The 13,119-nt window shown below is 38.9% G+C and overlaps 1 protein-coding gene across 6 annotated transcripts in view; it reads left to right on the top strand.

The window, feature by feature from the left end:
* Positions 1 to 12,885, top strand: part of TJP2 (tight junction protein 2) — a 65,784-nt gene extending 52,899 nt beyond the window's left edge. For all 6 annotated transcript variants that reach the window (XM_064438645.1, XM_064438650.1, XM_064438647.1 and 3 more), the window contains 13 exons: positions 201 to 351; positions 1,136 to 1,244; positions 1,946 to 2,156; positions 3,476 to 3,663; positions 4,743 to 4,838; positions 4,945 to 5,024; positions 6,158 to 6,368; positions 6,784 to 6,884; positions 7,238 to 7,450; positions 7,831 to 7,941; positions 8,924 to 9,262; positions 9,686 to 9,771; positions 11,974 to 12,885. In XM_064438645.1, the coding sequence (XP_064294715.1) occupies positions 201 to 351; positions 1,136 to 1,244; positions 1,946 to 2,156; positions 3,476 to 3,663; positions 4,743 to 4,838; positions 4,945 to 5,024; positions 6,158 to 6,368; positions 6,784 to 6,884; positions 7,238 to 7,450; positions 7,831 to 7,941; positions 8,924 to 9,262; positions 9,686 to 9,771; positions 11,974 to 12,142 (2,065 nt within the window). In that variant the 3' untranslated portion in view covers positions 12,143 to 12,885. The remainder of the gene's footprint in view (positions 1 to 200; positions 352 to 1,135; positions 1,245 to 1,945; positions 2,157 to 3,475; positions 3,664 to 4,742; positions 4,839 to 4,944; positions 5,025 to 6,157; positions 6,369 to 6,783; positions 6,885 to 7,237; positions 7,451 to 7,830; positions 7,942 to 8,923; positions 9,263 to 9,685; positions 9,772 to 11,973) is intronic.
* Positions 12,886 to 13,119: the final 234 nt, after the last annotated feature.

Genomic DNA, 13,119 nt, shown 5'->3' with positions numbered 1-13,119 from the left:
AAGTCTATGTATGCCACTTAGTATCTCTTCCTAGTTCAGTTTCCACTCTGAAAAATACAGATTCTCTGCTTTTTTCCCTCACAGAAGAGTTACCTGGGTAAATATAGCCTATATTTGTGAAAGGGTTGCAATTTTTTTCCCTTGACTACCTGTTTTTTGTCATATGCCTAACATCCTTTTTCTGCCTGTAAATCTTGTAGTCCTAATACGAAAATGGTGAGATTCAAGAAAGGGGACAGTGTGGGCCTACGACTGGCTGGTGGAAATGATGTAGGGATATTTATTGCTGGAATTCAAGAAGGCACCTCAGCTGATGAGGAGGGACTGCAGGAAGGAGATCAGATTCTTAAGGTATGAGTATAGTAAGTATGTGTCCCTGAAATGCAGATCACTTTTGTATTTCTAGGTTTGCTTCATAGTGGAAGTATGGAAGAAATTATGATATTAGGAAGTCAAGTTATTGCTTCAGAAGTGTTGATGTGTGGTGTAGGGATCTTACTGAAATTAGTTTTTGAAGGAGAATTGTGTATGAAGCTTTAGTTTGTTTATGATCCTGTGGAAGGGGAAGCTAGGAGAAATATTAGTCAAGGAAAATGCCCCAAGATAGGAGTACAAATTTTCTGTACAATGCTTCTTCCTAGTCTCAGAGGGGGAAAAATTGAGGCCAGCATATTTTTCTTCTCCAGTTTCATCTTTCTACAGTTTCCTTGGGTAATGATTTATTTTTCCAGTTTCTGAATTATATAATCTCTGCCATTTTGTCTTTTTACATTCCCCCTTTTTTTCTGAACATTTGAATAGGCGGCTAATGTAATTTTCTCTTCTGCATCTTTTCTGTTGTGATAGCCTTGATTTTTCAAGGCCTTTTTCAGCCTGTTAAAATAGAAGAAACGACCTAATAGTGCACACTCAGGTCCGTGTTATTTCAGAAAGATTATTGTTAATGGCTGGATTAAAGTAATACTTATAAACAACAGACATACATATTGACTATAAAAGAAGTATAAAAGGGGAAAAGAATATTTAAGATTTTTTTAGATAAAACAAAAACCTTTTATTATTTCTTGTTGATTTTTCAGGTATTGATTTTTTTTGTTCTGATTTTCGTTTTTTGTTTGTTTGTTTTGGTATATAGGTAAACACTCAAGACTTCAGAGGTATTGTTCGGGAAGATGCTGTTTTGTATCTCTTAGAAATTCCCAAAGGTGAAACAGTGACAATTTTGGCTCAAAGCAAATATGAAGGTGAGTGTTCTGAATATAATGTGTGTATATCTATGAAGCTTTTAAGCTCTGTTTTGTCAGTGAAAGCATAAAGAATCTCTCTTGTGCTTATTCTTGATGACATTTTATTTATCCTCCTTTTCAGTCGTTCGAAAGATAGCTGTATTCCATACCATGAGGGTCACACAAACGTGCATGTGTGATACGTTTTTTCAGAGCACTTCTCCATCTCTTTTATTATTAGAAAATAGCATTATTTCTTAATCCTGAAGAACGGCAATGTACTGCTTGTTCCTCCTGCATGTTCGTCTGTAGCGGCTGGCCCAAGATCTATTAGCATTCCTTTTTTGCTGTGTCTTGGCAGTCATAAGGGATTCAGACAGATAGCAGCAAATGGACAGTTTTATTGATGAACAGTTAAGGAGCAAACAAAGCCTCTTGCTTTCCTGCTGGAGATGCAGCCTGCTCTAATAGTGAAGTACCATAGCTGCCTTCTGCTTTGGGAAGGTGCAAGTATCTCCTTCCCTCAGAGCTGTAAGGGCTGTACATGTAGAAGTGTAGAACACTCTTGATAATGTGTGTGTAGTGCAATGGATGTGAAGGCTCGGGTTTTGCATCTTTTTCAGTGGAGGGGAAGAATTTCAAAACTGCTGTCTAGAATGATAGCTTAATCTTTCCTTCAAGTGTAAAAAATATAAACTAAATGGGAGTTCCTGTTCTAGTCTACAGAGACATCATGGCCTGTGGCAGAGGGGATTCATTCTTCATCAGGAGCCACTTTGAGTGTGAAAAAGAGTCACCTCAGAGCTTAGCATTCACCAGAGGGGAGATCTTTAGAGTAGTTGATACGCTGTATGATGGCAAACTGGGAAACTGGCTGGCTGTGAGAATTGGAAATGAACTGGAAAAGGGCCTCATTCCAAATAAGAGCAGGTAAGGTGGCATCCTGTCTTTCTACCCATAGTTAGAAGTAAGATTATTTTTTTTTTAAATCCAAATGATTTTTTCTTTCTTTGTCATACTTTTCTTTCTTCCCTGCCCCCCACTCCCCCTTACAAGAATGAAAAAAATTGTTTTGTTTTTTACAATAATTGTGCCTGTAGAACAGTAGATTTTGGAACCGTGGCATTATCTGAGGAGAGGATGAGAAAGGATGGTATTACCTACATGATAGGTCAGGTACTTGCAACACAGACCTGGAGCTTCTGTCTCAGTGATCAACCAAGCTTTGACCACTAGCTGCTCCAGTTCTTCTTCTAGAAAATTATAAAGGGCCCTATTTTTGCTTTTTTTTGCCTTTTTCCCCCTTCTCCTCCCCCCCAGTACCCCATCCCCAACCAAAGAGAATCAAACCAAACCAAACAAAACAACAAAAAACCCTACACCTTAGGAAGCTCTTGACTCTGCAGCAAGAATACTCTGATTAATAATCTTTTACAAGAACTTCAGTGCTTGAATTTCTTTTGTATATCCTTATGCAAAATGTTTTAAGAATTTATTCCAAGGCTAATATTTCTTGGTAGCTGTAGTCCTTATTTTTGTGTGAAATACTGAGTGAACCACAGCAATGTTTTTTGCTTAAATATGCTTTCATGATCAAAATTCATGTGAGGTAATAATAAGTGTTCAAATGTGCACAATAAGTAAAAGACTTAAAATTCATCAGCAAGAAAATCAGGGTATTTTTCAACTGTAGCTTTTAAGTTCTTGAGTGTGGTTGTGATTTTAAGATGGAGGGAAAAAGCTCACAATTGCATTGTACAGAAGTTCCTGAAATATACTTCCTAACATGACTCCCCTAACTCTCCTGGTTAGTACGTTCTGTCCTTGCTGTTAATCAATCTGACCAAACCAGCCTTTGCTACTGTGCTGTAGTGACTTAACTTGTTATGCCTAATGTAGAAGAGAATAGTGATGGTAATTTCTTAGGCCTTCCGTTCTGAGTTGCACTCTCTCACCACCTTTTTGCAGTTGCATTCTTTTATTTATGCTTGTGTGAGTTATCAGTTTAAGACCTGAGGCCTGATTCCTGCCCAGCAACCTTGTACCTGTGGCAAGTTGGAGCATCGTTCTGACACTCAGTGTGTTTGCTCTGAGGCAAGAGAACCTGGACTTCTCTATTCTTCACTCCACTTATGGCTGTCTAGCTAACAAATCACCTGTTGCAAATCCAAAATCCATTGTTCTTCAGTGGAAGTGCCTTTGCCCTCTTTGAGTAGTTCTGTACAAATTAACGCTGCTTTCTCTATCAGAGCTGAGCAGATGGCCAGTGTTCAAAATGTCCCAAAAGATGGCTCAAGCGATAGGGCAGACTTCTGGAGAACACGTGGCCAGAGATCTGGAGTGAAGAAGAATCTGAGGAAAAGTCGTGAAGATCTGACAGCTGTTGTATCTGTGAGCACAAAATTCCCAGCATATGAGCGAGTTCAGTTGCGTGAGGGTAAGTGAGACGGCTGTGAACCAGCTGCCCATTTATTGCTAGCTGGTTTAGCATCCTAATGTTTGGTCAGCTATATAAGTGATTTCAAACATCTTGGGTTTCAATGTTAAATCTGAGGAACAGGAAGGGATGAAATTTTCCTCAGAATGCAAATTTCTGGATGCTATTAACTAAGAAAAAAAAGCCTCTTATATTTTTAAACTGCCATTGTCCTCCTTTGCCTCCAGATTACATGTGCCAATTTCAAGGTTTAAAATGAAAAAGGAAGAAACAAGCTGGGTTTTCTTGTTTCCTCAGCTTCTCCTTGGCTTGGTCTGAAAGTAAAATCCATATGCCTGAGATCAGTCACAATCTTTAGCTTACTCATAAATGCCACCTCAACATTACCTTAAAAGCAAATGAAACCCAAGTATTTTCAACAGATTGTCCAAATGTAATCAAGGTTGAGGTGGTCCATCTCCATGAATCTGAACTAACTGTATTACTGGTGATGCTAGGCAAGTCAAGGTAATTTTGTGGGTGTTTGCACATGACAGTATTGTGGAACAAAACAAATAGTAAAAAGTATTTTAAAGGAGCTCCCAGGTGGCCAAGATGAAGACTAAGCAATAGAAAGACATTCCCGTTACTTTATGAGGACTGTGGTTGCAGTTGTTCTGACATAACAGAATTCTGCAATTTTGCTTGTTTAAGCTGCCCTGCAGCTGGTTTAGCATTTGTATCTTTATTCACACAAAACCCACTGGGTCAGGGTTCATACTGCTTTGCTGGATGGAAAGATTACTGAAGTTCTGCGGTATGTTTGCAGAATGTAGAATCCTCTTGATACATCTTCATTAGAAGGAATAAGAAAGCTGTTAAATTAAAACAATCCCTTTTGATTTCTCAGCTGATAAAAATATCTTTCTGTATGAGTTATGCTGTTGCACAAACTTTTGAGAAATAGAATTTCAAAAATATATTTTTAATATCTTTAACTTATTCATAACCCAGCATAGTAATTGAGGATCTTGTCTGTGCCACTTATGTATAAAACCAGTCTTACCAGACTTACCTTTCTCCAAATACTTTTCTTTCAGCTGGCTTTAAGAGACCTGTGGTGATATTTGGCCCTATTGCAGATGTTGCTATGGAGAAGTTGTCAAATGATTTGCCTCACCTGTACCAGACAGCAAGTAAGTTGTCATCCTTGCTTCCTTATCATCCTTACTGAGAGAACGGTTAACTTAACAATCAAAGCTGCCTGGCCCCTCTAGATAAGCTAAAACATTGTCTTTGCAGAGACAGAACCCAGAGATGCAGGCTCAGAGAAGTCAACTGGGGTAGTGCGCTTGAACACTGTGAAGCAAATCATTGAGCAGGTAGAGTATTTCTCTGTGAAAATTGCTTATGCTCCAAGGCATGTTGTTTGATTTGCTTGCTCCTAAAACCTGCAGAGTCCTCAGATCTTCGCTGCCTCTATTTTCGCAGTAAGCAGAGTTGGCTTAATGATAGGGCTGTTTTAAAATTGTTCAGCAACAACTTTTATAATTTTGATAGCTGTCCTCCAATTGGGAGGGTGAACCTGATATTAAAAATAAAATTTTCTTTCATTAGTCCATTATAAATTTGAAAAGAGGGTTATCTGTGTTTTACTATATGCTTTCTGAATTTGCCATGGAGGCTTTACTGTCATGCAGTGCTCTGCTTGCTCTTACTGTCATCAGAAACTAAACTTTTTAGATTGGTTCAGAATTACTACTACTGAACTGAACAGGAAGAGACTATGATAGCTAAGTGGCATCTACTGAGACTGCACTGATTCTTTTGATCATTTTTGATCATTTATTCTTTTGATTCTTTTGACCTGAGATTCATTGATACTGTTTAGAGATCAAGTAAATATGTGGTAATCAAGAAGCCTAAAAAACTTGGGCAAAAAGAATGTACATTGCAGCTTATTGCCCTGAGCCCAACAAAACTGATGCCAGAGGGGCTAGAATGTCACGAAGAGTCTGTTCAGAGCTCAGGCTCCACTTGAAGCACACATTTGAAAATCCCATTCATCTTTGCACTAGAAGTGGCTAAGAAGGAATGTATTAAGTGAAAAAAGTGAGATTTGCCTCAGCTAGTAAGTGCAGGTAAAAACTCACAGATAGCACCCAGAATAGTCGTAGTAGTGGAAGCTGTGGTAGGGACAGGTAGAAAGAAAAGCTAGTTAACTTCCACTACATATTTCAAAAAGAAGTAAAATGCGCTTATTCCACTTTGTTTTTTAAGAGAGTCAATTAACGTAAGAATGTGGACATTCAGGCAAAAGCTGTATAGAAAAATGGAGCTGAAAGAAAAAGGCTGCCTGCTGTGGCTTCTGAATGTGATATAACTGTGGAAAAAAATCCAACAAGTTGTGGTTTTATTTGGACAAAAATACCCTGGTTTTCCTAGGATACGATGTTCCAACCACCTCCTCTTGTTCCCCACAAGCAGTACACTGACTGGGCTTTTTTGCTAACAGGATAAACATGCTCTGTTGGATGTGACTCCTAAAGCAGTGGACCTGCTAAATTATACCCAGTGGTTTCCAATTGTAGTCTTCTTTAACCCGGACAGTAAGCAGGGTGTGAAAACCATGAGACAAAGGCTGTGTTCCACATCTAACAAGAGCTCAAGAAAACTTTATGAGCAAGCAAATAAACTGAAGAAAACTTGTTCCCACCTCTTTACAGGTAAGGAAGGACGTGTGTCTAACCAGCTTACCAAAAGAGTAGTGGATGTGACTGTGTGAGTCTTGAGACATCCACTTACTACTCTGCATATTAACTCACGCAGGCTGGAACTAAAAAGGTGTGAAGGTATGGTCATGAGAAATCCCTTCCGTGACTTCTTTCACAGTTCCTTGTTCTGACAAATTTGAAACCAAAAGAAATTGTGAATTTGTATACTGTCATTAAATATAACTGATTTAATAACCTTGGGGAATGGACAAACAATAAAATAGAAGTACCATGCTTCTGTCGATGATCTAAATAGCTGTTTAACATTCTCACATAACTAAAACCTAAGTGTTAAACAGCGAAGAGCAGGTAAAGGATCACATTGCATTTGCTGTGTATATATATTTTTTTCCTTCCATTTTTACAGCCACCATCAATTTGAACTCAGCCAATGATAGCTGGTATGGTAGTCTGAAAGATACAGTTCAGCAACAGCAAGGAGAAGCAGTATGGGTATCAGAAGGAAAGGTAAGCAGTCAGTCCAGACTGTACTAAGCTGTACAGATGTCTCAGGATATCTCTTGCCAGTAAAAATTGCTCCAAGTTTTGTTTGCCAGTGCTGCAGTCAGTTGATGTCTTTCTTGGTAACAAAGAATTACTTATTATCGTTCTTTCTGTTACACTTTGGAGCTTTCATCATTAATGCTGTAGCTAGGGGAGAATGGTGAGGAAGGATAAACTTCTAAAGGATTTATGATTTTGCATTAGAATTTCTTTCAGTTCTGTGGTCATTCTTAAGGAGTTGTTTGGCATGATGTTGAGACCTAACTAGACGAATTCTTTTAATCTTTGCTTCTTAATTCTTACTGACTTTTCTCTAGATGGATGGCATGGAAGATGATGCAGATGATCGTATGTCCTACCTTACTGCAATGGGTGCTGACTATTTGAGTTGTGACAGTCGGCTGATCAGTGATGTAGAGGATACAGATGGAGAAGGAGGTGCATACACTGACAATGAACTAGATGAGCCCTTGGACGAACCAAGTATTTCTTCTGTTAGCCGGTCCTCTGAACCTGTGCATCATGAGGAGGTGAGATGATTGGATTTTCAAAAAGACTATACTTTGGACTTTCTGAAAGCCCTGTATGTATGGCTTAAAAATGAGTGTTTTTTAAACTGCAGCTTTACGTTACCTCTGATAGTGATTTAGAGCTACATTGTGTACAGCAAAAATAATAATAATAATAACAAAATAATAATAATAGCTCTGCCTTTCTCTCTAACTCTATAGATTTGCTAATGATGTTCACCTTGAACTTTGCAATTACATCTGCAGTGATTGTGGTCAGGTTGCTGACAGTGATTTGACTCCTCGTTACTGTTCCCAAAATAGTAAACTTGAGAGAGATTAAAAAAAATTATTGAAGAACTGGATACTGCAGTGATTTTATCTTTTATTTTCTTTCATAGAGTTTTAAAAAAAGTAGTCCAGAACCAAGGGCTCAGTTGAGAAAAGCTGGTAGCAGGGAGATCCTTAGAGAACCGAGTCCACCTCCACCATTCAAGCCTGAACCACCTAAGGTAAAGTTGTAGAAACAAATCTGAATATAAAGTTCATTCTTCTGGAGAGCTCTCCAAGGTGGCACATTAGGAAGAGCAATAGGAATGATCAGACTAGAAACCAGAAACCATTGTAACTGTGGAGAGAGGGAATGACTGAAGGTGTTGCAGGATCAAGCAGAGAGAAAACTTAAAGGATAACAGCTCTCTTCAGATATGTGTGATCTCTATATGGAATAAGAAAATAGACTCCTCTTTGTGTCTGCTAACAAAATGAAAGACACTTTTTTAGCTTAGCAAGAAGAAATGTAGGCTAACCATCAGGAAAAGCATATCTGATGACCATTATTGTGAAGTACAAAACCAGAATCTACCCCCTCTAAATCAGTCTCCACTGCAAGAAATTGATGTTAACTGTTTATTCGGACCTTGCTCTGGAACGACACAGGGAAAAAGATTCTTGATGTTTGGACACCAGCTTCTATTTTAGCAATTTCTGATTTCCCCTGACCCCAAAGTCCTTTCTTTGTGAGGATGGGTGCCCTCACATACTGCATGGATGCAAAATATATTCAGGTATGCCTTGACAATGGAGATAGGGCAGAGTAGGACATGTATAAGGAAAATAAAGATGGAATAGAAAACAGGCCTGGGTCCTGTGCACTACTGGTAGTGATAGTCTATGTGAGATAGTCCTGACAAATCATTTGGGACGTCAGTTTTCTCTGTGCTGTGATTAACACATGTTGTAGTTCTGGTAATCTTCAACAAATGGGACAAACAAGCCTAAGTGTGCCTGTCTTCTATAGGTTGGTGTCTAGTGTATGGAGCATATGGCCAAAACGTTGCAGCAGTTCAAATACTTTTGCAGTGTTACTTTGGATGAAGATTGACACTGTTAAATACGTAGGCAAAATGATTAATTTCAGATTAAAGCCTTCATTTGAAATGAAAATTATGAAGTTGCTGATGTAAACTGTGTTTGCATGGTATATACTTGCAGGGAAAGTTACAAAACAAAGAGGATCTATATGACTTCCCCAAGAACTATGACTCCAAATCAAGTAATGTTGCTGTCAGCAGTGAGACTTCAACTATATCAGCTAAAGCAGCACCACCGCCTGTTGCTGTGAAACCTGCCTTTGTGCGTACCATCCTGAGAAACACTCAGCCTGCAGTCCCACCTGCAGAGGAGGAGGAGGAAGCAAAGTTGGAAGAGGAAGGAAGCAAACAAGAAAATACTCCAAAATCCGTATTGGGGAAAGTAAAAATATTTGAGGAGATGGATCATAAGGCGAGGCTGCAAAGAATGCAAGAGCTACAAGAGGCCCAGAATGCCAGGGTATGAGGAGATGCATTCTCCCTCTGCTGTTCTTTCCGGCATGCAGAACAGCCTGCATCCTGACAATTAAAATCATGCCCTTGATTGTGTTGCTTCCGGAGAGAGAGGTTTGGGAAACCACACATACAGTTATATCATTGTGTGGATTTAGATTTAAAAAGAGGACATATTTTAAGGCTTCCTATTGTAGCTATATAAAGCTGACTTCTAATAATCCTGTTGCTTGTGGCAGTCCATTGGTTTCACATGTACTTTGAATTACTACTCTGGCAAAAGATTAATTGTAGGGATATGAATAAGATCAGTTATCGATTTGTGCTTTAACCATTTCAGATGTACCTGTGACCTGCTAGAGCTACAGTCTAGGATCCTTAATGGATAGACTTAAAAAGAACAATTATTTTCTCCTGTGTTCTTTTAAAGCTTGAAATAGCCCAGAAGCACCCAGATATTTATGCTGTCCCTGTCAAAACACAGAAGTCAGAACAGAACTGGCCCCAGCCTGTGAGGTAAGGTATATCCAGTTTAAAGCTTTCTGTCTTGTTTGTTTACTTCACCAGCAGGAGGGAAACTGATTTGGCCAGTTTATACTCATACAAATAATCCTGCCTTGGTATATTGCTTTGTTCTTGTACCGCAAAGGTAGGGCAAAATTTCAGTCAACTCCTCTTGTTTTTCAGGTTTGTTTTTTTTTCTTTTAGTTCATTCATACTGTTTGAGTTACCTAGGAATAAACTATATTCTTTTGCGGAAATATTTAGAAAGACCTTTTTTTGCCCCAGTCAGTATTATTCAGAAGCTTTTCTGCATTCATGTCCTCTGATGTCCATTCTTCCTGTGTTAGATATTTGATGACTGGTAGTCTATCCTAATAAATAATTGCTGATTTCTTTACTTAATAACATTTAATTACTGTCATGGTTTAACCCCAGTTGGCAACTAAGCACCACATAGCTGCTCACTCACCCTCATCCTCCCCCACTGGGATGGGGGAGAGAATCAGGGGAAAAAAGTACAACCCATGGGTGAGATAAAGACAGTTTAACAGGACAGCAGAGGAAGAGAAAATAATAATAATGCTTACTAAACGAATATACAAAACAAGTAATGCACAGTGCAATTGCTCACCACCCATGTGACCGATGCCCAGCCTGTCCCTGAGCAGCGATTGCTGCCTCCCAGCCGACTTGCCCAACTTTATATTCTGAGCATGACGTTGTATGATACGGAATATTTTTCTGGCCAGTTTGGATCAGCTGTCACTGCTGTGCCCCCTCTCCTCCTGACTTCTTGTGCACCCAGCAGAGCATGGGGACCTGGAAAAGTCCTTGACTAGTGTAAACACTGCTTGGCCACAACTAAACCTTTAGTGTGTTATCAACGTTATTCTCATCCTATATCCAAAACACAGCACTGTACCAGCTACTAGGAAGAAAATCAGCTCTATCCCAGCTAAAACTAGGACAATTACCTAAATGCTTATTCAGTTACAGGTGTATTGCGTGGGGTAGAGAAACAGAGGATGAAACTTGCCTGAGGTCACCCATCAAGTCTCATGGAAGTCATACTTTTTCATTAAAATTCAGTGAGTTCTGGGGTGGTTGACCATTGTGTCGTCTTACCATACACACTGCATATTTCTATGACTTGAGCAGTTACCTATGCAAGAGCTAACACACTGTATGATGGATTTTGTTTTCTGCTCTGCAGGACTTCCAGGTTTTTTTACCTTTTAGTAATAGCCAATAGAAACGTGACTTTTTTCTAGTGAATCATATCCTTTGATGTCACAGCACATAATATAAAATGTGACAATGAAAAACATGAAGTGATTTTTTTCAGGTTTTCTTGATGGGTTCACAAAAGCACTTTTTTTCTGAGGCCTTGAAAGCTTTTTAGAAGTAGTGAAAAGTAATCTTTAACCACATATGCAAAGTGTTTCCTTAAGTACAGAAATCAGTGCTGTTGCCTTTTTACAGGAATGGTAATTATTGCCCTAGAGGGAGTGTTTAAGCACTGGGGCAGTATGGACGAAGGACAACATCTTGGTTTTGCACAATGTGAGATTGCAGAAATCATGGCTTTTGAAACTGAGGAAATACCCTTCCCTGGGAGGTTTTATTTCTATGTATCTGCTTAGTGTCACATTAAATGGGTAGTGCCACAGTGTATAAAAAACAAATCGGTCGGTTATTTCTGCCCACTTCTAAAGATAAGAGCCCTAGTGAGAGCCTTGAATGAGGAGGGAAGGCTATCAATTTAAGAAATGTCACGTAGGAGTTCAGACATTGAGACAGGAAACTGGGGATGCAAAAGAAGAAGCAGGCATAGAAAGAATCTGGTGCAAAAATAATTGAGTAAAGTGTCAGTTGGGGTAGCAGCAATGGCTGAAAACCTCTCTGCTCAGGGAATAAAGTGCTGTAAAGCTGTTGAGGTGTGTGTGGGTGTGTGTAAGGGTGATTAATAATTTTAAATTTGCCATTCTTCCACATAGGTTGAATAGATCAAATCTGAACATCAGGCTCCAGCTTGATGGAAATAAGGTGCATTTCCAGATAGGCTTACCATGGCCATGCCATTGATTATGGCTCCCTGTGCCTTTCTAGCTTGTAGATGGCCGTAAAGTCCCTACTACCTATAATTATTTGTCAGCTTTTCAGAATGGAGGTGAACATTATCTCTCTCTCTCTCTTTCCCTGTCTTGCTGTTAGCTCCAGACCTCCAGAACCCCAGAAACCTCCTATTAGACCTTACCTAGAGAGCTGTGGCAGTTACAGTAGCGATGCAGAAGAGGAGGAGGAGTACCGCCGGCAGCTATCTGACCACTCTAAGAAGGGGTATTATGGACAGCCATCCAGATACAGAGACACAGAATTGTAGGCTTGCTAGTATGTCCATGTCTAATGCTCTTTTGAGGTTTCTTCCTTCACAGCCAAAGTGGAGCAGTAGTTAGTCTTGAAAAGCTGTGTTTTTACTGGGGTGGTGCTAGAGGGTATGCTACTCAGACATATCTATGCGCTGGAACTGGAAGAGATCGTTTATGGGGATATTATTTTGTTAGCACCTAAGAAAAGAAATCATTATTGCCTGAATGCTGTTGCCTGTTTTATAAGGACCAAATCCTGAAAGTTTGTGTTAATTCTTGGTATTTTCATATTTTAACATAAAAACCCTTTTTCCCTGTTATTAATGCTGCCTTTTTTAACTGTTCTGCCGTGTTACGAAAGTATGATCCCAGGGATACACTTCTTAATGTAATAGAACTAAATTTGAAAATGTATTAGAGAAACAGTAAGTGCCTTTAACAAGAAGCATCTTAAACTGTTTGTTTTGACATCTGACACTTGGTGCAAAGCCATAACATACTAAAAGGGGATTGACTGTTTTACCTATCTTTTTTCTTCTTTATCATTCTCATGGTAACAATTTCCCTTGCATGTTATTTTTCTAAGTTCATAGATGCCTATGCAAAATTTCATAAATACTGACTGTACATAATAAAGGTGCAATTGACTGAGCTGTTGGAAAAGACCAGGATGTGCTTAAACAGAGAAAATTATGTAGAAATAAATCATGTATTAAAATTTACACAGACTGCAAATAATAAATTATGTATTCTAGCACACCTTGTATATCTTATTTTTCTTTTGAAGAGTATTAGTGTTCTAGAGTCTCTGACTTTCATGAGTATACTTACAGCAGTATACTATTCAGTTCAGGGTCTAATCCTATGCTGTTCAAGTAACTGGGAAATGTCACTGTTGATGTTGCTTCCCAGTGTTGTAAACATAATTTTTAAATATTTTGTGATTTAAAAGAAAACTGACGTGGAACTATGGACTTCTCTCAGCGTATTT

This window comes from Phalacrocorax carbo, chromosome Z (genome assembly GCF_963921805.1).
Source record: "Phalacrocorax carbo chromosome Z, bPhaCar2.1, whole genome shotgun sequence".
Lineage (NCBI taxonomy): Eukaryota > Metazoa > Chordata > Aves > Suliformes > Phalacrocoracidae > Phalacrocorax > Phalacrocorax carbo.
The sequence above is the reverse complement of the archived record's forward strand: the minus strand, read 5'-3'. Positions and strand labels throughout refer to the sequence as shown.